This window comes from Capsicum annuum, chromosome 9, assembly GCF_002878395.1.
Source record: "Capsicum annuum cultivar UCD-10X-F1 chromosome 9, UCD10Xv1.1, whole genome shotgun sequence".
NCBI classification, from domain to species: Eukaryota; Viridiplantae; Streptophyta; class Magnoliopsida; order Solanales; family Solanaceae; genus Capsicum; species Capsicum annuum.
In genome coordinates, this window is record NC_061119.1 from 50,953,096 (window position 1) to 50,977,788 (window position 24,693).

Sequence of the window (24,693 nt, forward strand, 5' to 3'; positions counted from 1 at the left end):
AGTATACTTTTGAAAAATTAAACCTTAAGCAAGTTGTTAAAACAACTCAAGAAATAATTACGATTAATAATGATCATGCTATTTCTAGATTATTATCTAGAAGTAATTTGATTTGTTAAAAGAAAATTCAGACATTTAAAAATCATCAAATTATGACAAATAAGTTAAATTATCATAATAAAAATAGTTAAATTATCATGAATTGGTCAAATTGTCATGAATACTCGTAATAATGAGTGTGTATATCATTATGGAGCAAGCTTGAAGGTTCTTATTGCTGATTCCAAGTCTCCAACGGATAGTGTTCGGCTTTTTTGACTTGACACTCTCTTTAAGAAAATATTTATTAGGGATTTATTTTATCAAATTAGCCTTATTAATTATGAATTGAAAATATAAATTTGAGTAAATACACTTTGTTTAGTCATTTAATGTTGAGGATAGTATTGGAGAACATAATAAAATGTTCTTGATTTCGTCAAAGGAGACAACTAAATTGAAACAAATATTTTTAGAAAAAAGGGTCAATTAAAATGAAACGAAGGAAGTATTGAATTGAATTACAGTTGACAAATAGATAATTAAAGTGACAAAACAAATACCTATGTAATAAAAGATTATAAATTAATGATTCTGCCTATTGATCAATGATAAAATTGCATTCTTAAAACAATCAAATTATCATGAATTCTCAAAATAATGAATGTGTTATATCATGACACACTTGAATAGAGCAAAGATGGAATATCCATGTCGATGACTACAACTAGTTTGAATTGAAGCATGGCTAACTAATTCTTAATTTATTTTTCCTAGTCGATATATATTAGACTATACAGTCAAATCTCTCTATAATGGCAACATTAATATGAAAGTTTCATGATTATTATAGTAGAGTGTTATTATATATGTATACTTAAGTTTATATCTAATTTAGCTATTATAAATAAAAATAGGCAAAATAATTTTTCTTGTACTTTTCATCTGAGAAACAAATACAAAAATACTTGTTAAAGGCAAAATCAGGAATAAAATTGATTTTCATATTAAATTATTAACTATTTGAAAGGAAAAATCAGTAGCCTTTCTTGTGAGTTATGACACCATAATTTATAAGCACCATATAAATACATTTTTTTTCCTTTGAGATATTCCAACTTGAAATTTTCTAGGTGCAATATATTAATTATCATAAATATTTTAATATTTTATTTTATATATATATTATATTTCTTACAATTTATTACTACACAATATTCGAGTGTAGCTGTTACAGATGAGTAATTTTCCAAAGAAAAGTAACGCTATGATAAATGTCATTATTGTTATAGGTATTACATTGTTATAAAAACACAACATGAAAAATCTACTCTAAAAAAATTATGTATAAATAACATAAATACCAACTTTTTTGGAAGTAATTACACTTTCTTCCACTTTTTAAATTATTTTACTTTCTCTCCCTATTAATATACATAACATAGCCAACATATACCTAGCATTCTCTGTATATGTTGGAATTTTTGTAATAGGTTTAGGGAGTTGAAATTTTTTGTAATATTGAAAACATAAATTATGTATTTGTATAATTTTTAGAAAAATTAAACCATGAAATGTCGTTGTAACACGGTTAAACTGTAATCGAGAAGTTTCTTCAAAGAATAGGAAGCTAGTAAGACGTGACATACAAGCGTAAACTCCAGTTCACGGCCCATTTCCCTTTTTGTTTCTAAATTATCCGCTAATAAAATGGATAAGGCGCATTCAACCAGAGGTTCACAAACATTTCCATTCCACCCCTTTTCATAGTTAACACACACTACTTAGCACTGGCTATTCTCCTAACAAACTGGAACAAAACTTCAATATGATTCATCTAAAAGCAATTCACTACTCTATGACACCAACTCAACATGCTTTTATCAACAGAACAAGTCACTTCCAAAGGAAAGACCTCGTCCGCTGCCTCTGCAAACCGAATGATTCAAATTCAGACTCAGACGCCCCTTCACCTACACCGCCTCAAGGAGACACGCATCAGCAGGAGCTGCTTGCAATGATTGCCCAGCTTCAAACACAGAAAGTTCGTCTTACTGATTATTTAGACGAAAGATCTGCTTATCTATCACAGTTTGCTGAAGATGCCAACACTGAGATTGACCAAGTTGGTGAAAATGCCCTCAAAGAGCTTGACGAAGCTGGTGCAAGGGTCTGTCAACCCAACTGAAAATCATACAGAAAATGGAATTTAGATTCATCCAAATACACGGCTTTTCATTTGTCTTTTTCTTTCTTTCTTTTTGGAGCAGATAATGGAAAATATAGAGAGCAGGATGCAAGCTTTTGAAGAATCAATGGAGTTAAACAAACAAGAAATCGAAAAGAACGAGCAGAAGTTGGCGGACTTTGTAGGCCAAATGGAGGAGGAAAGAAATGAAGGGCTTTTCTTTAAGACCTTAGGGAAAAAACAACCAGTGGATAAAGCGAAAGCTAAGGAGGAAACAGAGAAGATTAAGCAACTCAATAAAGAAATTGCCGAGTCAAATATTAGAAGGAACATCTACCTTGCACTTGTGGGCCTCGTGGTAGTTGGAATTACGAATGCTTTGATCTCTTCACCATCTGACTGGGGAAAGAGTGCAGTTCTTGGAGCAATCTTGGTGGGTTTGCTTTCTCAAGTCTTCTACGAGCAGAAAGTGTTATTAGAAACAGAAACAAAGCAAAAGCAGACATCTGAAGAAGAGAAAAAGTGAAATCATTCTCTCTTCTACTGATTGTACAAAAACAGTCAAATGTTAGATATCAATGTAGCATGAGTAATAACCTCAAATAAAACATTATTATTAGAGGCTGATATATCATGCGAACTTTTCTCTAGCATCAGCATATCCAAGTTTCATGGCAACTGCAGCCACCAAAATTGGATAAATGTAGGATGCTTTATATTGATCAACAAAATAGGACATGCCAACTTTTACTTTCTAGAGATGTCGCTTCTTTTTTTCAATATACCGCTCTGCTTGCAGAGCAAATGAACAGGCAAAGAGGGTAGCTTGCTTCTAGGCAGAAGCTTTGCGTCTCACACTTTGATGAGTGGAACCTCTTGTCCCTCTAATCCGCTATGTTCTTAGTGTGCATGATCCAGTTATAGAGCCTATTATGGTTGTCGAACTCATCTGAAGTTAAGAAAAATGAACTATTTAACCTTTTAACCAGTGTATGCTAAGTAGTGGCAATAAGAATCTGAACTTTCTGAAATTTGAACCAGAACTTGAATAGGAAAACAAGTGGACACACCCGCAAGGAAACCCATCTCGAAACCAGCGGGGGTGGGCATCAGTCGGTTCAGTATTTCACCTTTTAATTTATGAACGAGAAAAACAAACCTTACCAAAAATACATGGATCGACTTTTGCAGTTGGACCTTTTATTTGAAAAGTTCTGACAATTCTTTTTTCCAAAGAAAAAAAAAGAAGCTGGGTCAAACTGACATAAATTGGGCAAAATCAAGAAAATAATTTGTATGCGTAAGACTAGCTTGGTGGGAGCATTTTCTTCTCATTTCCAATAAGAAGTAATTCACTGACTAATATACACTTCAGTTAACCTCTAAATTTTTGATAATTTATAAAGAGGCGACAGTGTCTAGAGTCCTCCTTTCAATTGGAACATATGATTTTTATTAGGTATAATCATCACTGGGGCTAGTTCTTATAATAGAAACCTGTCAGTTTTGGAAACTGGAGGATATATCAGTAGGTGATAACCTCATACCTCTATGAGACTCCTGTAGTCTTTTTGAACATGGATTTTGCTTCTTGTTTAATGATCATTCCTGCCAATTCTATAACAATGAAGAAGTAACCTATAGTTCTAAAGAATTGTCAGCGGCTGATAAGCAATACTTTGTCTGCAATCTAGATAGGTGTTTCAAAGAGATAATACAGATATTGCTGGAGGAATAGTGAAACAGTGAAGCATTTCGATTTTTCGTCTTCATCAAAATTGATTGTTTCTGCAAAACCGAAAACTGAACCAAAAAATTGAAATTCTTGAAATTTTAAACTGATACTGACCGAATAACCAAACAAACTGAACTGATTAAACCGAATTTGTTTGGTTCGGTCGGTTTTTTATGGTTTTAACTGAATTACGCGCACCCGAATCTAGAGGTGACAAGTCCGAAATCTAAATATGAATATTAACAACATATCTCCAAAAGTATAAAAGCTATGATCATAGGTTCCCTGATTCACCAATCCCTAAAAGGATTGTGAATTCTTCCCCTAACCAATAATATAGCTAAATCGAATGGTTGATCTCTAAGTTGCGCGGACTCTTCACTTTCGATGCCTCACCCGTGTCGAATTCTCTAAAAATACTATACTTTTGGAGAATCTGACGCGCACCCACCCACTGACATTTTTGAAGAGTCCGAGCAACATAGGTTGATCTAGTCATCCCAAGTACTTCCTTTTTTTTGAATAAGCTAGTGATCCCAAATATTATCCTTTTCTTTACAATCTAATAGCAGTTGTCTTTAAAATGTCAGTGACGTAAATGTAACTCAAATAATCTCCTTCCTAACTTACCATTCAAGCCTTTCACATTTTCTCTAACTTGAAAAGTTTTGAGCTTGCTTAGAAAGATGCAAAACTCGTAGCAACGTGCATTTAAAGTTACATAGCAACTGCTCCTGGTCCTCGTAGGACAAGCAGACAATTCATGTTATTTTCGGGGTACAAAATCAGTATTTAACAATATGAACTTCAACGGTAAGTTCAAAAACAACTTCAAGAACTACAATGAAGTTCAAACAACTTCAAACAATATGTATGAACTATCAAAATGAAGTTTCTACTATTTTGTGGAAAAACAGTAAAATCAATTTAAAGAAAGTAAGATGAAGACAGAAATGATAGAATCAAGTCCATCGAATTCACCCTGTGTCCTTAAGAAATATACTCCCCTCAAATACCTGAGGTTATGGAATATCTCCTTCCACGATAAAATGACTCGCTTCAAAAATAGTGGCACCTCAAATTTTTTGAAACGTGAACTCACTCAACGATTTGAAGATCACAGTAGAGTTTTTCAAAGAAGAAAAAAATGCTTTTCAACTCAAATTTCGCATCTTTACCTGAGGAAAAATTCAGGTATTTATAGTCAAAAGGTGTTGCTTTGGAAAGGAAGCAATGGTTTACGAGAGACAACTTTCTAGAACATTACGCGACTTGTGTCGGTCCTATGCCAGACCTGCACCCGCGGGTGGCGTTTGGCAATTTCCAGCACGATCTGCGCGGCACCTATGCTGGAACCTGCGGACGCAGGTTGCCAGGTGAGCGCGCAGGTCACAGTTACCACCCCAACTAGTGTGTCTCTTTTCTTGAAGGGCCGCGCCCCTTCGAGGCGCATTGTGACTGCATCCGCACAACGTCTGCAAATGGAGAAAAATTTTCTATTGGAATTTGGATTAAAAACTTCACTTATTTTCAAGTTTCGAACAAATTTTTCAAAAAGATAATCTCTCGATAGATCATAATCCAAAACCAAATCCATCAGAGCAGTTACAATTGCTTCAGCTGGAGTTGCGACAATTGCTTTAGCGGGTGACAAGCGTCACTGTTCTAAAGTTCTAGTTAGAAAGAGGGGTTGGTAATCTGTAATGTCTAGTGAGATTGCAATTAGGGGAATTGAGGGATATTTGTCAAGGGGGCACGTGGCTTTACACATGAGTTTATTTTCAGCACTTTGACAGCTCTGATTTAAGATTCAAGATATGAGATGAATGGCCCTGATTAGATTCGGAGTCAGTGGATGCCAGCTGGAATTAGTTAGTCAATAGAATAAATATCCCAAACTCAGCTATGGAAAAGGGTTATGAACTTGGTAAATCTTCTCTCTTTCTCTCATTCTTCCTTCGATTCATCTCTATTCTCTCTTTCTCTGTTCTTCCTTCTTCATCCAACCTAATTCCTTATCATTTTACAGGGAATTTCGTCATTCGCCTTTGGAGCTCAATCATTCAGTTCATCATATTAGTCAATTGTAGTGTTCTTTGTAGATTTAATACAGATTCAATTGATCAATAAAATTCCTCATTTTGTCTCGATTCATTCAGTTCGATAAAGTTCATTACAACTCTGTATCAGACACTCCTGGCCATTACTAGATGACGATTATAAAAACGAGGTCCAAAGCTATGGAGGATAATATGAAGAAACTGGAAAATCAATTACAAAACCACATAACTGAATCAAGTAAAAGAGCAGAAGTTTCTGAAGCAAAAATGGATGACTTGTCCCGTAAAATAGATCTGCTCATGGAAAGGTTGCTTCCGCATACTGCGGGAATTTTAGGTAGCGCACCAGGGGAGAATCATCAAAATGATGGGCAAGGTAACAGACATAGGATGGTTGTCGAGCAACAATAGTTATGGCGGTTACAACTCCAAAGTGGAATTTCCCTACTTTGAAGGGGTGACAGGGCTTGATCCTTGCTCGTGGTTGAGGAGATGCGAGAGGTATTTCCACCACAATCACATAACGAACCCAGAGCAGAAGTTAGAAGAGGTAATTCTTCACCTCAATGGATAGACAGAGGCGTGGTACTTCTCCTATCAGCTCAGCAAGGGAAGCATCACCTGGCGTGAATTTTGCGAGGAGATCTGCAAAAGAATTTAAGATGTGGAGAATAGTAAGTTCAATCTCATCGGAGAATTTAAGAAAATAGAGCAAAAAGGCACAGTTAATAAAAACCTCAAAAAATTTGAGGACTTAAAAAGCATGGGTGTTGATTAGAAACCCCACAATACCAGATGAGAGTTCTTCCTTGAATTCTTTGCAAAAGGGTTGAAGGAGGAGATACAACACACAGTGAAGATGCTTAGGCTATTTACACTAAGTCAGGCTATGGAGACGGCCAAACACCAAGAGAAAGTGGTTGAGTATTCTAATAAAAAGGGAAAGGTGGCTTGGAGTAAAGGTGCAGGACCCATACAAACGTCACAAGTACTGGGCCTAATAATAGTAGGATTGTACAATCTACTGGTTATATTAAAAGAAATGGGGGTTTATGCTATAGAAGTAGGGACAAGTATTTCCCTTGCCACCCGTGCAAGCCCAAACAAATTAATGCTATCACTGCCACTGAGGAGGGACAAGGCTTAGAAGAACATGAAGAGATGGTAGAAGAGGTAATCGTACAAGGTTAAGGCACTATACCTGAACTCCAAGAAGAAGAACTAATAATGGATGAGGCTATTAGTTTGAATGCCTTGTCAGGCACAGAAGTACCTAATGGCGAGTCCAAGAAAAATAAGATAACTATCTTGTTGGACTCTGGGAGTACCCATAGTTTCTTGGATATGGAAGCTGCTAAAAGAATTAGGTATGGAATTACTGGAGCTGCACCCATAAGGGTCACCGTGGCAAATGGCAATCACATTATGAGCAAACATTCTTGTCCGAAATTCAAGATGAAGGTATAGGGCATTGAGTTTGAAGACTCAGTGAGACTAGTCAGTTTGGGAGCCAATGACATGATCTTAGGTGGGGACTGGGTGAAGATTCATAATCCGGTATTGCTAGACTTTATTGAGTACATGGTCCAAGTCACCCATAAGGGCAAAAGAGTGGAGTTGAGAGGAATTTATCATCAGAGTGAGTTGAAGAGTTTGACGGCTAAAGGAGTCAAACAATTGTTTAGAAAAGGCAAGTCTATGTGGGCTCACTTGTTCACTATATCAGCCGAAGAAGTACAACTTGCAGAGGTAGTACCTGAGGAATTAAAAGAGGTGTTAAAGTAGTTCCCAGATGTCAGCCAACAGTACTTCTTCCTAAAAAAACACATGACCATTTCATACCCCTGAAACCAGATGCAGCACCAGTCAATATATGGCCTTACAAGTACAATTTTTTTCAAAAAATTGAGATTGAAAAACAAGTGAATGAGATGTTAAAAAATGTGGTGATTCAACCTAGTCATTCCCCTTTTCTTCACCTGTGTTGTTGGTTAAAAATAAAGAAGGGAGTTGGAGATTTTTTATTGACTATAGAGCTCTAAAGTCGTAACGACTGTCAAAGACAAAATTCCCATACCACTAGTAGATGACTTAATGGATGAGCTACATGGTTCTTGCATATACTCTAAGATTGATCTAAGAGCAGGCTATCATCAAATTAGAGTGGTAGAGTCTGACATCTTCAAGACCGTGTTCAGAACCCACCTAAGGCATTATAAGTTTAAAGTGATGCCCTTTTGGGCTAACAAATGCACCTGCCACATTCTAGTCACTCATGAACCATGTATTCAGGTCTTATTTGAGAAAGTTTGTACTAGTTTTTTTTTTTATGATATACTAATCTACAGTCCATCCATGTTAGACCACAAACAACATCTTAGCAAAGTGATAGGAATTCTGAGGGGTGTGCAAGTGTTTGCTAAACTCTCTAAGTGCTCTTTTGGTCAAACCCAAGTAGAATACCCAGGGCATGTAATCTCATGAGCAGGGGTGGCCACAGATTCTTCTAAATAGAGGTAATGGCTAGTTGGCCTACACCTATTTCATTGAAGACTCTCCGAGGATTTTTAGGTCTAACAAGGTACTATCGGAGGTATGTGAAGTCCTATGGCAACCTTAGTAAGCCTTTGACAAACCTATTGAAAAAGAATGCTTTCAAATAGAGTCCCCTCAAGCAGATGTTGCTTTCCAGGTCATTTAGAATGCTATGTCTACTACTATAGTTTTAGCACTAGCTGATTTTACCAAGCCCTTTATAGTTGAGATAGATGCTTGTACAATTGGTATGGGGGCTGTGTTGATGCAAGAAAATAGGCCAATTGCTTTTTTCAGTAAAGCACTTTGTCCCAGGCACTTGGTCTTGTCTACTTATGAAAAGAAATTCATGGCTGTTTTAGCAGTTGTGGATAGATGGAGGCATTATTTACAAGGAGGTCACTTTATTATCAAAATAGACCATAATAGCCTGAAGTATCTATTGGAGCAAAGGGTCACAATGACACTACAACAAAAAGGTCTCACTAAACTCCTTGGACTTGACTATGAAGTTCAATATAAAAAGGGTTCTGAAAATAGGGTTGCAAATGCATTATCAATGAAGCAGACTGAACGGTCTAGCCAACCTGGATACAAGAGATAATGGACAGTTATGAGCATGATCCCACAGCTCTACAGCAGATTACTGACCTGATTACCAGTCCCACCAGCAGGCCAAGCTATACTTTAGTACTAGGTATAATCAGGCACAACCAACACATCTTTGTGGGAAAGAACACTGAGTTAAGGTCTAAAATCTTTGAAGCCCTTCATCAGTCACCCCTAGGGGGTTATTCTAGGCAGTAAGGTACTTACAAAAGAGTGGGCATGATTTTTTATTAGCCAAACATGAAGGCAGATATTTGCAAATGGGTGTCTGAGTGTGATGTGTATCAAAGAGTCAAAACTGCGCACAACCCCCCCCCCCCAGGATTGATACATCCTCTCCCTATTCCAGAGTGCCTTGGAGGGACATAGCCATGGATTTTGTTGAATGCCTTCCCCCTTCTGGCCAAAGAAATTCTATACTTGTCGTGGTTGACAGGCCGAGTAAATATGATCATTTCATAGCCTTGAAACATCCCTATTCAACCAAAGATGTGGCTGAGGTGTTCCTCAAAGATATCTACAGACTACATGGCCTTCCCCACTCTGTAGTCACCGACAGAGATCCTCTCTTCACTAGTCAGTTCTGGCAGCAGTTATTCAAAACTATGGGGACCAAACTCAACTTATCTACAGCCTATCATCCGCAATTAGATGGTAAAACAGAGTGGCTTAACAGGTGTTTAGAAGCTTACTTGCATGGTATGGTCTTTTCTAATCCAAAAGACTTGTTGGAGTGGTTGCCCTTAGCAGAGTGGTGGCACAACACCAACTACCACACGACTCTCAACGCTACTCCTTTTGAGGTTGTTTATGGTTATCCTCCTCCCAAAATTCCTATGGGATCTCTACCACACCCACTCAATACTATAATACGGGTGAATCTGGCTCAAAGACAAACTATGTTGCAACATCTTAGAGAGAATTTACAGATGGTTCAGACACGAATGAAGTTTTTTGTTGACCGCAACAGGACCGACCATAGACTAGTGGTAGGTGACTTGGTCTATCTAAAGCTCCAGCTTTACAGGCAAGCTTCAGTTGCGATCCGTAAAAATTTGAAGTTGAGTGCTAAGTATTATGGGCCCTATACGGTTCAAGAGAGGGTAGGACCAGTGGCGTACCGTATCTATCCAGTGTTCCACATTTCTCAGCTCAAACGATGCGTGGGGGTTGCTATTTTGGTGCAACAACAGCCACCAAGTTATGGATCAGATGGTCGAGTAGTGATGCAACCAGTGGCTATCTTGCAACGGCGTATTGAGAAGGCTAACAACACAGTGGTGGTCAAAGTTCAGGTGCAATAGGCTAACCTTGGACTTGAAGAGGCATCGTGGGATGATTGGGGGTACATTTGTGGTCGCTTTTCTGATTTTGTGTCTCAGCTTTGACCTTGAGGACAAGGTCATTTTGAACGACGAATGTCTAGTGAGATTGCAATTATGGGAATTGGGGGATATTTGTCAAGGGGGCACGTGGCTCTACAAGTGAGTTTATTTTCAGCACTTTGACAGCTCAGATTTAAGATTCAAGATATGAGATGAATGGCCCTGATCAGATTCGAAGTTAGTGGATGCCAGCTAGAATTAGTTAGTCGACAGAATAAATATAACAAACTCAGCTATGGAAAAGCGGTTCTGAACTTTGTCATTCCATCATTGACATGATTTTCAATCAGTCATTTTCGTTGTCACAAAGAGACTACCCAATTTAGTATGTCAAAAACTAACTATAAAGTTTATAAAACTTTAAACAACTTGTTTTTAGTTTAACGATGAAGTTTTTATGTTCTTCTAATCGTCAACCAAATGAACTTTAACTCATGATGAAGTTTTTATATCTTCAACTATTAAGTTCAACTAGGGGTGTGCAAAAATCGAACCGGTCGATAAACCGAACCGATAAAATTGTTATTGGGTTATTGGGTTAACGATTTTTCATTGGTTTTATAAAAAAATTTATTGGGTAAACGGTTCGATTTTGGTTTTAGCTTATTGGGTTATCGGTTTAGCTTATTGGGTTATCGGTTAAACCGATAACCCAATAAGGATACACTAAGTTATTGTTTTACTCCAATCTGTGTTATATATATAAAAATTTATATATATATATATATACACACACACACACACCCTATTTATTCACAATTCAGAGATTCACAAAGTATTAACCTATTCAGGGCAACAAAGGCACAATACAAAGCTCAGGTATTGTCGTATTGGAAAGCTTGAAGCATTTAGTAGCTTCCAACAATTAGGATTTAGTTTTTTTCTGAACTAACATTCAGTTCAAGTTTGAAGATTCTTGTAAACTAAAACGCATTACGTATGATTTTGGCGACAACTAAGATTTCATTTTTTTATTTTAGTTGTTACTATTTTTATTTTATGAGTATTTTCTTATTGGTTAAACCGAAAACCGAACCGTTAAGCACCAAAATCCGATAAACCAAAAACCGATAAGAAAATATCTTATGGTTGGTTATTGGGTTTGCATATTTAAAAATCGAAAACTGATAAACTGAACCAATAACACATAAAACCAAACCGAACCGACCGATGCACACCCATAAGTTCAACCAGAGTAGAAAGCAAAAAGTTTTAATCTCCAGAAATCCAAAAATACATATTACGGTAAATTCCTTAAGATTGTTATTTTTCGGGTATAAAATCTATGTTTAACAATATGAACTTCAACAGTAAGTTCAAGAACAACTTCAAGAACTACAATGAAGTTCCAACAACTTCAAACACAAGTTCAAACAATATATATGAACTATCAAAATGAAGTTTCTACTATTTTGTGGAAAAACAATTAAACCAATTTAAAGAAAGTAAGATGAAGACATAAATGATAGAATCAAGTCCACCTAATTCACGGTGTGTACTTAAGAAATTTATTCCCCTCAAGTACCCAAAGTTATGACATATCTCCTCCCAGAATAAAATAATTCACTTCAAAAAGTAGTGGTACCTCAAATTTTCTGAACCACGAATATACTCAACGATTTAAAGATCACACTAGGGTTTTTCGAAAAAGAAGAAAATATTTTTCAACTCAAATTTTGTACTTTTACCTAGGAAAAATTCAGTTATTTGTAGCCAAAAGGTGTTACTTCAAAAAAGAAGCAATGGTTCACAAAGAGAGACAACTTTCTAGAACATTACGAGACCTGCCTGGTTCTGTGTTGGTCCCACTCCAGACTTACGCCCGCAAGTGGCGTTTGGCAATTTCCAGTATGGTCTGCACGGCACCTGCACTAGAACCTGCAGACGCAAGTCGCGCACACAGTTACGCCCCCAACCAATGTGTCTTTTGCCTCATAGGGTCGCGTTCCTTCGAGGTGCGTTGTGACTGCGTCCGCAAATGGATAAAAATTTCCTATTGGATTTTTGGACTTCACTTACTTTCAAGTTTCGAATAAATTTTTTCCAAAAAGATAATCTCTTGATTAATCATTTTCCAAATCCAAATCCCAAGCCGAAGCCGAGCGACGACAACGGCGAAGGCGCAAGGCATGTCTTATTTTTACCTCACCATCCACATGAAGGAATGCTTCTCAATATAAGCATAAGAAAGTTCCTTTCTCCCACCAATGTGGGAGAACTTTCTTTTCTTAAAGTGAAAAATCACTTCACTTTTCCCTCCATTTTTCATTCACATATTCACTTAGAAGCCAATAATTCATTCATTGGGTGTGAAGCAGAGTGCAAGCACAATTTTCCTCATGAATCCCAAGGTCTAAAAGAAACATTATGAAGTCCAATTGATCAAAATTTCCTACTTGCACAGAACACATAGGGTGGCACAATCAAGGTAAACATCTTCACAATGTAAAGCATCTCTGTTTTTATCTATGACAATCACAAATAACCCCATGCCCCCCTTCGCGGCAGGAAATAGGCTTGATTCTACCGTACCCATAATCAATTCTTTTGATGATATTTTTGTTCCTTTTACCCAAATATTCTCTCCACCCCATATTAGTTGGCTGCTTTCCACTTTACACGCTCCTTAAAAAATCATAAATAAGATGGGTAGTTCTACTACTTTGCCCTTTATCCACTCCTTCGAAATTGAAGCCTTTTGAAACTCATAAACTTGTTTAGGCTTTCAAAAAATAGTAATTGAAAAATCTAAATTAGGCTTTCAAAAAATAGTAATTGAAAAATCTAAATTGGGAAAATTTTAATTAATCTTGTCTTGATTTAGTAAATGGACAAGTAATTTGGCACAAGTATTTACAGTAAGGTGGACAACTAATATGGAGGGAGGGAGTATGTAGTTAGCAAAAGAAATCTAAGGACAGTAGCAATAACTTAACCTTCAGAATATCTCATCCCAATAAGCAGCCCAACTTTTTTGCATGGACATCCCTGTCGCCTCTACTGTCCTCTCATTTTTCTGCACCAGAAATATATACGGAATAAAGTTTAGCACTTTACTAAGCAAAAGCATAATCAAGCTTATCAGTAGATAGGAGAGGTAGGAAAGATTTCACTACCACTCAGCTAGAATTGAGTTGGCGGCATAATTCCTTCAAAATCCAGTATTTTAGAGTCTCAATCACATAGGTTACCATTCAACCTGTATCAACCACACATGATTAGCAGAGCATGGTGCTTCTAATTGGATATCCCATTTCGCAAAAATGCAAAATCATCTGCTCACCTGATGTGAGTAGAGAGCATACTTATAACTTAAAACAAAAACTATCATATACAGGTCCGCGAAACTTGGCTTGATAGTGAGAGTAATAATGGTAGGCCTGCAACCATGAAGATATGCTTCTCTTAGTACATTGTGAGATTACATTTGCAAGAAAGCAAATCTAGGTTACTGAAAAAGCAAGAGAAAGGAGATTCGGACCTGATAATTTTGAAGTGGGGGATTGAAACCAATGAACTTAGAGATCAGATAAGTGTATTTAACTAATTGCAGTTGAATTTCCTGCTCGGGGTAGAAAATTAGTATCTAAAACCCACTAGGTGTGTACTCCATGAAAATCGTCTTAGAGTTCAGCCACAAATAACTGCTCTAACAAGTATATTCCATGTAACTGCAGTTGGATGGATTTTCCTTTTACGAGCATCATTAAAGAATAATATGGCATCTGACATTCTATGGCAAGAAGCAAGCCCCTTTAGAGTAATATTATAAGAACTAATATCAGGCTGAAACCCACCTCTTAAAATGAGAGCCCAAACTGCTGAAGCATTTTTGCAGTCTCTAGCTTTATAAAATCCCTCCATAAGGGTGTTATATGTGACGAGATTCGGGAGACATTCCCATTGGCTCATGCTCAAAAAGATCTGCAACGTGTTCTCAAGTTTTCCAACAGAGCAAAGGCCATGAATTATAATGTTAACCATGGTCACATCAGGCTTCAATCCCTTGCTAACAATTTGATTCAACAACTTCAGGGCCAGGTCCACCATTTTGCTTCGGCAAAGACCATCCACCAACAAGCTATATGTTATCATGTCCGGCGTCCACCCTTTCTTCAGCATCTCCTCCACAAGCTCATAAGCGTCACCAAATCTTTCAGCTTTGCATAACCCATCTATAAGCACATTATATGTTACTACTGTTGGGGAACAATTCTGACTATGCATTTCACCAAAAAATCGGAGTGCCTCCTGAACTTTAGATGCTTTGATTAGTGCATTGCAAACATGAGAACTTAGTGTACATCCCTGTTTAGCCATCAAATCAAGCATTGCAGTTGCTTCATCCAATCTTCCTTCTCTGCACAACCCCTTAACAATAGACGAGTATGCATATAAATCCACACATCTTTCTCCTTCATTTTCAGCTTGCAAGACATTCAAAGCCTTGTTCAGAGACCCATTCTTACACAACCCATGAATTAGAACTCCTTAAGATGTTGAATCAGCAACAACGCCATTCTCACCCATAAGCTTCCAAATAGAAATCGCTTCATCCACCATTCGATTCTCAAACAAACCTCTAATTAATATATTATAACTAGTAACATTGCGACAATCTTCTATCCCCATCACCTCCCACAACTCAAAACACTTTTTAATCTCCCCAACCTTACAATAACCATTAAGCAAAGCACCATACACAACAACATCAGGTGATAGTCCCGTTTCAATCATTTTCTTAAAAATCCTCTCCGCCCCATTAACATTACCCAACTCACACAAACCATGAATCAACGCACAACATGTAAACAAGTCCATTTTTTGTGCATTCCTCTTCATCCTATTCCAAAGTTCCAATCCTTCATTAAACTTACCACATCTACATAAACCATTAATCATCACATTATAACTAACCATGCTAAGATAAACATTCGTTCCACTAATCAACCGCTCCTAAATCTTCCTCCCGCTATCATAATCGCCATTTTTCAAGAACCCATCAATTATTATATTATAACACGTCACATCCGGATACAACTCTCTCTCAAACATTTCATCGAACACCTTCAATGCCTCGCCCAAAAAGCCATCCTTCGCAAGCCCATTAATGAAAGTTCCATAACTATACACATCAGACATTTTCCCACTCTCCTACATCCAATCCAACAATGCTTTCGCCTTATCAAACTGCCTCCTTCAACAATGAAGCTTAATTAAAACATTATAAGTTTCCAAATTTGGACACACATCCATTGTTCGAAAATACTTGAAAAACAACTCCGCTCTACTGACCTGATTCGAAATGACAAATGCATTAAGCAAGGTATTAAATGACCTAACACCAGGTACACATCCAAAAACATACTTCATATTCTGAAAAACTCCCATATCTTTATCAACCATGGAATTCTTCGCATAACATTTAATAACAGTCAACGCGACGTCTTCAGAGCATATGCATTTCTGAGTTTGAATCATGTTTACAATATGGGTTATGTGAGGGAGGAACTTTGGGTTTGAAGAGAGGGAGAGTTTGCGGAGGAAGTGGTGGAAGGTGATGGAGTCGTGTGTGTAGTTTGGGTGTTGTGAAGCTATGTCAATAACAGCATACTATAGTATAATATCATGCTTGGATAGACGGTATGGTTCACTACGATTTAATAATAGGTTTTTTGTTTGAATTGATGGTACGGTACTGTATAATAACAGGTAAATTTACTAAACTATCTCTAATTGTTATAAATTTACTATTGTGTTTGGTATTAGATAACCAGAGTTTTTATGTTTTGTGAACCTGCTTAGTTAACAACCAGCAATTTTATGCTATTTTGTTTTGTTTTATTATAGAAGCTAAAAGAGCAACTAGCCAACAATTGAAGAAAATGAATTCCGACTTTGTTACTATCTCTAAGTATGCTCTTGAGAATTTGTATCACCTATCCTCAACTACAATCACAACATAGCCATGTAACGGACAAAAGTGAAGATCATTTGATAAATAGATGATGATTAGGACTCCAATCATTTGCTTGCAGGCCTTCCTCCTAGATACAGAGATTCTGTGAGGGCAATAACACCAGAACCTTCAGGCACTTAGACTACAACTCATTCATTTTGAGAACGAGGAATGGAAAGTGAGCAATGGTGAGTTCCTTCAACTTAGATTGTTGAAACTACAACTAATCGAGAGAATTAAAGAATGGAGATGTGTCGATTACGATGCATTTCCCCAACTTGAACGATTGGTTTTGCAAGGCTGTCAATTTCTTAAGGAGATCCCTTCTTGTTTCGAAGACATCTCTTCTCTGTTGTCCATTGAGGTATGGCGTTGTAACGAATCTGTCGTCAAATAAACCAGAGTTATCCAAGAAACACAAGTTGAAGAGTATCAGAATTCTGGCTTTCGGGTCTTTATCCATGATGATTCAGGGCTTTATTAAGGTATACAACTGAGAAATTCCAATCGTCTTTCTCTTTTGAGTTAACGATCAAACACACATTAGAGCTGCCACATTTCCGCAAGTTTCACATCTTAACTATTGGTTGTTACTAGGGGTGGCAAACGGGCGGGTTGAGTCGGATATGGGCGGGTTAAAAGTGGGGCTACCCTTGTTCCTATATAATTACACTACTCACCAGCTGCATGGTATCTTTGAGGTTAGTTGCGGAAACTTTTGGGTATATTGGCGTGAGTTCAATTGATGATCGGTCACCTGTTTTACATACCTATAACTAAAGAGTAAATTAACAACCAATATCATGTTGGATGCTGCATTTCCTATAGATTTACATCGTTGTGTATGAGTGCTTGCAGTGTGAAGCATAAGATTGTGAAAGGCATTCAAATGCAAGCATTTCATTAAAAAGAAAAGAAAAAGATATTACAACAGGCTATCAAAGCCTTCATACCAGAGGAATCAAATGCAGAGAGCAACATTCATACCAGAACAACATTCATACCAGAGCATGTTTGGCTCAACATTCAAGATACAATATTTGCATATAAGGTCAGTAGCACTTGGCCAAAGTTAATTCTTACACAGGACCATAAAGTAAAAAAAAAAACATAAAAGCTAAACTTAATTTTGGCAACATTTCTAATAAAAGATTTTTGCGTTGTTCCCTTAGACATCCAATCAGTATGCGACATGCACTTGCATTTTGACAAAGAAATATGTAAGCCTTTATATTCACACGAGGCTCCAAATCCAGCTCCTCCAACATATTCCATATCTCGATCTCAGAAATAGGTGGAAGGGGTGAAAGTCGGTTAATAGCACCAGCCAAGTTGTCCATCCCACCTCTCAACATGTCAGTCATGCCTTCAAGATGATCATGTTTAGATTTTTTATTTCTTGAATGTGTTGGTTCTTCTGAATAGACAGTATGTGTAGGCACGTCTCTAGGTGCTTGACTTTGGTTGCCCTGTTCATGTCCCTCCATGTCTTCCAATGAATCAATATTTATAAAACCCATGTCATCTATCTCATCAATAGTCAATGAATCAGCACTTGATTTTCTTAGATGTGTTCCTTTTTAACATATCTAAACCAGTCTCAACATGTTTTCCAGTAGCTTTGTCCTTTCCATATAGCATCACCAACTTTTCATAATTTCGAAATGATTTGTTCTTTAGCTCAGCAGCTTGTGGCTTAACCTATATATTATAAGTGCAAAATATTATTGAAGAAAATAATGTTGAACAAAGTGACTTTTCCATGTTTATTGAAGAATTTCACCACTGCAAATTAATCATACCACAATAATAAAAATTCAACTATGACTATAAATATAACATACTTATTCATGATGGGATGAAACTTTACCTGAATTAGTTGAGCCCATACTTCAGGTTCAGCATCTCACTTATGCGTGATAGGATCCCATGCAAATCCGCTTATTCCCGACTGATGAAATGTATCATAAAACTTGGTGAATTGTCTTTTGATTGCTTTCATCCGATTATGAATTTTTTCCTTGTTAATAACTTTATTTGGAAATTTGGATCGTAGCTCCTTCACAATGTTATCCATTGCGTGTGTAGTAAAAGTTCCTCCAACCCTATGCCCAAGTGCATCCTCATGACAATAGGCATCAACTAATGTGTCATCCATCGCATTTGTCCAAATACATATAGAATTATCTTGTACGTTTAGATCACTTGAAGTGAATTTTTTCGCCTTTTTCACCATATCAACCACTATAGAATTACGATAAAATATTCATACAATTTGAAAAAAGAACATATTGTCACACATAAAAATTAATAAAAAAATATAATATAAAGTAAATCAACAAAACACAATGTTTGTAGTAAAAACAACAGCATCTCGAAATTAGTTGTAAATAAATCAACAAAAAAAATGAGACACAAATTATCAGTTGAGTTTTTTTCTAGAAAATTAATCTTGATAATTAGCCCACATGGCAGCTGTTATGCCATCTCAAATCAAGCTGTTATGCCATCTCAAATCAACTCCCCTTTCCTAAACTTTTCGTTAGTTTCTCTAGAATTTGGAGGTTCTTCATGCACAGTGTTATCATCATTCATAAGCTCTGCATCAACTTGAGCGAGTAACTCATCATTTGGTTCTACACATCTTAAATAGTTGTGCAAGACACAACATGCAAATATAATCAACTTTTGAGTTTCAATTCCATATGATGACTCAGTTGAGCTAGAAATTATAGGAAATCTCTGTTTAAGAACCCCAAATGCGCGTTCTATAGCATTACGCAAAGAAGAATGTCGCAAATTAAATAATTCACGAGAATTTCAAGGTGGATTATTTCTTGAATACTCTTTCAAGTGCTATCGCTCCCCCCGATAAGGTGTAATAAGCCCGCTTCTCAACATAAGTCCAGCATCAACAAGGTAGAATTTTCCTAAACATAAAAAGTAAAAGATTTACTTATATACTAATCATATAACTAAATCTAGATAAATATATATAATATTTTGCCGTCGAGAATTTTTAGTGCATCTTGACTATTTAGTGCTTCTTTCATGATTCTTGAATCAGACGTTGTACCTTCCCACTCAGCTAACACATATGTGAATTTTAAATCAAATGTACATACAGCTAGTACATTTTGTATTGGATAATCTTTCTTTCCACGATATTTTGGTGCTTCATGTTGTGAAACTTTAACACGTATATGTGTTCCATCAATTGCACCAATACAATCCTGATGTTATAATATCAATTAATACTGTAAACATTCTCTATATTAGATTAAATTAGAATAATGTTGAATTGTGTTTACCTTAAAATATGGGTAGAACTTTGACTGCTACTAATTTCATAAGGAACATGGGAGCCATTAGGTTGTTTGATAATTTTTTCATATAATCCCAAGATAGCTCGTAGAACAACATGAAAATATCGATTGACCGACTCTCCAGATCGTCGAAAGATGAAAGATAGCTCACGATTTGTCACATTATGTGCTAACAAGTATAGTGTTTTTGCAACTTGTTGTTCAACTGTAACTTGAACTGTTGGTCTAAGACCTCCATCTCTAACTAAAATCTCACACAGACCAGCAAAACATGACGGGGTCATTTTAGTATACTATGACAAAGTTCCGTCGAAAATAGATGGCTGAATAATTCATCTCTAATTTTCTCTCTTTCAAGCCGTATATCATGTGTGATCATACGTCGGTTATTTTCAATTTCATAAACATACGTCCAAAACCAAATAACAACTTGAACAACAGCATATGCCGCTAATGAGCTCACTTGTCTCAATATGTCACTACTATCTTGATTATTTTGATCAGCCATTTATAATAAAATTAAAAAAGATGCATCAACCGATTAAAGAACGTATATATTTGAATAAAAATTAGCTACAAGATTACACAGTTATAAAAAAACATACATGCACAAAAAAACAAATGTAAACACATCTGCTACTTTAATATTGCTTTAATAATAAAGAATAGGCATCAATAAATCATGAAGTTAAAACCCAATTTAATTTACATTCCTTACAATGCCGTCATCACTATTTGAACTTATGATAATCAACACCAGCACAAACAGTAATAACTTTAAAACTCAATTTGAAAAGAAAAGCACCTACTATAATAATATCAATTTAGACACAAAGAACAAATTATAAGTTGATGCGTGTTTTCCAAATTTCCAAAAAGATTACAACAGATTTGATAAATAAATATGATAAATTTTATGAGAAAACAATAAGTAATTAAGTTTAAAGAAATACCTGAGAGAACAATTGTAGAAGAGAAAAGAAGATGGAAGGATGAAGAACTTGGTACAAGGAGGCGCAGAAAAGAAGACAAGAGTGCAAAAAAGCTTTGAAACAAAATATATTAAGTTAAAAGGGTAAAATTGGATTAAAGAAAATTATTTAAGGGCATAGTTGGAAAAAAATGTGGAGAACCATGCTATACCACCAAATTGGTGGTTCAACAAATTGCTCCATTCCATAGTTATCAAACCATGGAATAGTACCATACCATACCATCATTTTTAAGAAACCATGGAAACAAACATGGTTCCCGTAGTAACCATACCATACCATACCATGGGAAACCACCATCCAAACAGGTTGTAAGGAGAGTGTTGTGTTTGGGTTTTTATCAGATTTGAGAAGTTTTAAGAGAGATTTTGGGGAGAGTTTTTTGGGTAACATTGCTATAAAGTGAGGAATTTTTGAGTCTCATTATTGCATTCTTAGTATTGAAATTCTAGCGACGGAGACGAAGGAATTCATACTGCCTCTATTTTTTTGACCATCTTTACCAAATCAATAGTATTTCTACCCACTCGAATCCTTTTACTTATCTGACTCAGAATCTTTAACCTAACGGATATGCTTAATCACTCGAGCAAATCTCACTTGTCATTACTGAATTCGGGGATTCTTTTCACAACTTTCATTTTGCTCTTTCAGTTCCTATTGTTGAGACTGAATTTTTATTTTGTCGAAAAGCAGCGGAGGCAACTTATAAGAGTAAAGTCGAAAATCATACATTATCTTTTGCTTTATACACAAAATAATACATATTCTTTCAACTAGTGCACTAATAGTTCTTTTTGTTTAAAAAGTGGTGCATTTTTAGACACAACCTTAACACCGTTAATTTTTTTAACAGAAGCCTCCTCACCTTCATATCAGGTAAATACGAGCACCATTAAAAAAAGGGAATCAATGCAAAAACACATCAAATAAGCTTTGAGGTATCAACGTTGTATCAATAATTCAGACTTCTCTGTATCACTTCATCAATAATTATTTCAATCTATTAATTTCATGGTCTGATAAGACTCATGGAGATCAAAGATGACATCAACTTCTACGTTAGGTGATTTCAGAATTTTCAACAAGTCAGTAGAGGTTGGTTAGAATTTTCATTAACATCGAAGATTTTGGCTAAGAGAAGCTTTATATGCTGTAACTCAGGCTCATAGACTACAAAATCTTTCGACTTAACTCTTTGAGGTGATTAAATGTCATATTTCTGAAATGTTCCACTTGAAGATATTTTGGGATAAGAACATAATCGTAAAAGGTTGCCACCTAAAATATTAACAATGAACAACTTTTTGACTTTATTAAGTATAAAAATGAGTAAGACATACAAAGTCTACGAATTAACTTCACAAAATATTTTGTCTAACAAGAAAACAGTGATGACCTCCTATGCTTAAACAATAAGCATTATACTAATAAAAAGTTGCAATTTAGTTTGAGCAGATGGAATCAAGCGAATGGATCAATTTGGGGAGCTTCTTATCAAGAAAAGAGCAGATGGAATCAACTCAAATGGATCAAAATACATACCTGATATGCAAAGACGTTTGATAGAATGAAGAGCAAAAGAACTCGTTTCTAAAAATTAGGACATTTGACAGAATGAAGAGTGAAAGAACTAGGAATAGAGAATAAAAGAAGTCAGGATGTGTATAAATCAAAAGATATTCCCTCAATACACTTGGATATTGAGCACAGGTTGTGGAGAAGGTCCCACACCAATAAATCCAAATGTTGTTATTATGGTTTGCGTTTTATGTTGTTGCTTGATAGATGACTTTATTTACATCAACAGTTGTCTACTGATGGATTAGTCAATGATATTTTACTTTCGTTTCAGTTGCTTGTTCTGTCGATAACATATTATTTTTGGGTCGCAACTATCTTACGGAGTGAAGCCACTGAAACTACTCAAGTTATGAGTTATCAACTCTGGCAAGCTAATGTTAGTAATTCCTTCCTTATACTGCTTATGGTGTGCAACCCAAATATACTTGGTTCGTCCTCGTCGGCCAGCTATTGGTGAAGAGGCTGATCTCGGAGTTCTTGTGTTTATTGGAATATATTTTTTCCTCCCTCATTGGTTATACATTCAGTCCATGAACACAAGAGATCCCCAAGAACTTATGCCCTTATGACTAAATCATAGTGACTAGTGACACAGAAAATCTCAAGACTCAAACTGATTCAAGCCCTTGTCAGTAACATTTTACAAGTGAGGTTTTTTTGGAGGAAAAAAATAGTGTGATAGAAAGGTGATTGGCCGCTGTTAAAAAAATTAATGGTGTTAGGGTGATGACTAAAAATGCACCAATTAACTAAATAAAAGGACTATTAGTGCTCTAGTTGAAAGAATATGTATTATTTTGTGTCTAAGACAAAGATAATGTATGATTTTGGGCCTTTAATTAAATATAAGACTTCTGTAAGGATTTTCAAAATTATGGCCTCAATTTCAAAATCATTTTTTGAAAAATAAGTTTCCTGTTGGAGAGTTTCTCACAACCGACATACACTATGTGAGCTCATGACGTCCTCTAAAACCCCAAAAATTGAGTTATGATTAAAGTCATGCTTCAAGTACATGTAGAACCAAGCATCATATTTTGATAGTATAAGAAGTGATTTAGACAAGTATTAAGGCCACAAGTAACTCCTAGCTCACAACCAAGTTGAAACTTTCCTTAATGCTTGAGTTCTTATGAAGAATCTTTCTATAGTTAACTTCAAACGGTTATAAATCCTATCACATTAAGAGTTTTAGGGATAAAGACTCACCAAATAAAAGGTCTTTTAATTTTATTTCCAACATCACTAACCGTTCATTAATCCGATACTAGAGTAAACTGTTATGTTCAATTTACCATTGGGTGTCTGTCTGCCAGAGTGTGATGGTTCGGTGATAAACCGTCACACTTGTGATGACATATCAGGGAAAATCATTAGGATTAAACAGTAAAACCAAAACTTGGTCATTTTGTGATGATTCGAGTACCGATTATTCATATTGACGGTCTGTCACCTGAACAATCAGTCAAAACTGTTTTGCACTGTTATAACATTTTCAAAGAGGTTGTTTGGTTTTTTTCACCCTTTTAATACCAAAACTATGTCGTTTAAGCTATTCTAAGGTTAAAATATAAGATTAAAATGCCCTAAATTTCTCATTAATTAACTCAAAATTCAGTTAACATATAGAGAAAAAATAGAGAAAGAGGCGATTTTCTTTTTCTAAGGCAAAATCAGGGTTCTTCAACTTCAGACTTCAAATTCAAAGGTTTCACAAAGTCGTTTCAATCTCCAGGTATATGGAATTTCATCTTTGGGTTTCCTTCCACCCATCGAGTCACGAAGTAAACAAAATTCCTCCATTTAATTCCTTCATTAGAGTCTAGGGTTCATGAATATCATGATTTTTTTAATCTTTTAGTTTGTTATAATTGAGCCATGAACCCATGTTTACCATGAATTTTAATATCATTACATGCTTATAATTATGAATACTCAACATATCATATAATTCATGATTTTGGACTTGAGTTATGAATTCCTTTTGTCATTCAATTTATGAGAATTGTCATGAGTAGTTGCATTCTTCAAAGATGGCGAGTTATGAACATTCGATGACCTAGGATTTCATGAATATGTTAATGAATACTCAATACTCTAACTTTACATGATGTAGGGTGCTTTCTAGATAAAGTGTCTATTATTTCAGTCTCAGATATCAACATTTTGAGCTTATCAGTTATTTAGCTTAATTAACCATACAATTATCAGTTGTTATTCGATTGGGAGGAGTACTTAGCACCAAGCGAACGCAGAAATGAAATATCACCCACCAGTTTGG

The 24,693-nt window shown here is 35.9% G+C and overlaps 2 protein-coding genes across 2 annotated transcripts; one reads left to right on the forward strand and one right to left on the reverse strand.

The window, feature by feature from the left end:
* The first annotated feature begins 1,636 nt into the window (after positions 1–1,636).
* Positions 1,637–2,984, forward strand: LOC107842791. Its single transcript, XM_016686815.2, has 2 exons — positions 1,637–2,209; positions 2,310–2,984. Exons 1-2 carry the CDS (start codon positions 1,868–1,870, stop codon positions 2,751–2,753), a joined length of 786 nt encoding a protein of 261 aa, XP_016542301.2. The 5' UTR covers positions 1,637–1,867; the 3' UTR covers positions 2,754–2,984.
* Positions 2,985–6,081: 3,097 nt separating this feature from the next.
* LOC107841538 (pentatricopeptide repeat-containing protein At3g09060) lies at positions 6,082–16,973 on the reverse strand. The gene is given in 7 exon segments (XM_047396249.1): positions 6,082–6,667; positions 7,224–7,866; positions 13,488–13,567; positions 13,668–13,750; positions 13,835–13,931; positions 14,033–16,164; positions 16,773–16,973. Coding segments are annotated over 2 exon segments (2,184 nt in total). The 3' UTR covers positions 6,082–6,667; positions 7,224–7,866; positions 13,488–13,567; positions 13,668–13,750; positions 13,835–13,931; positions 14,033–14,181.
* Positions 16,974–24,693: the final 7,720 nt, after the last annotated feature.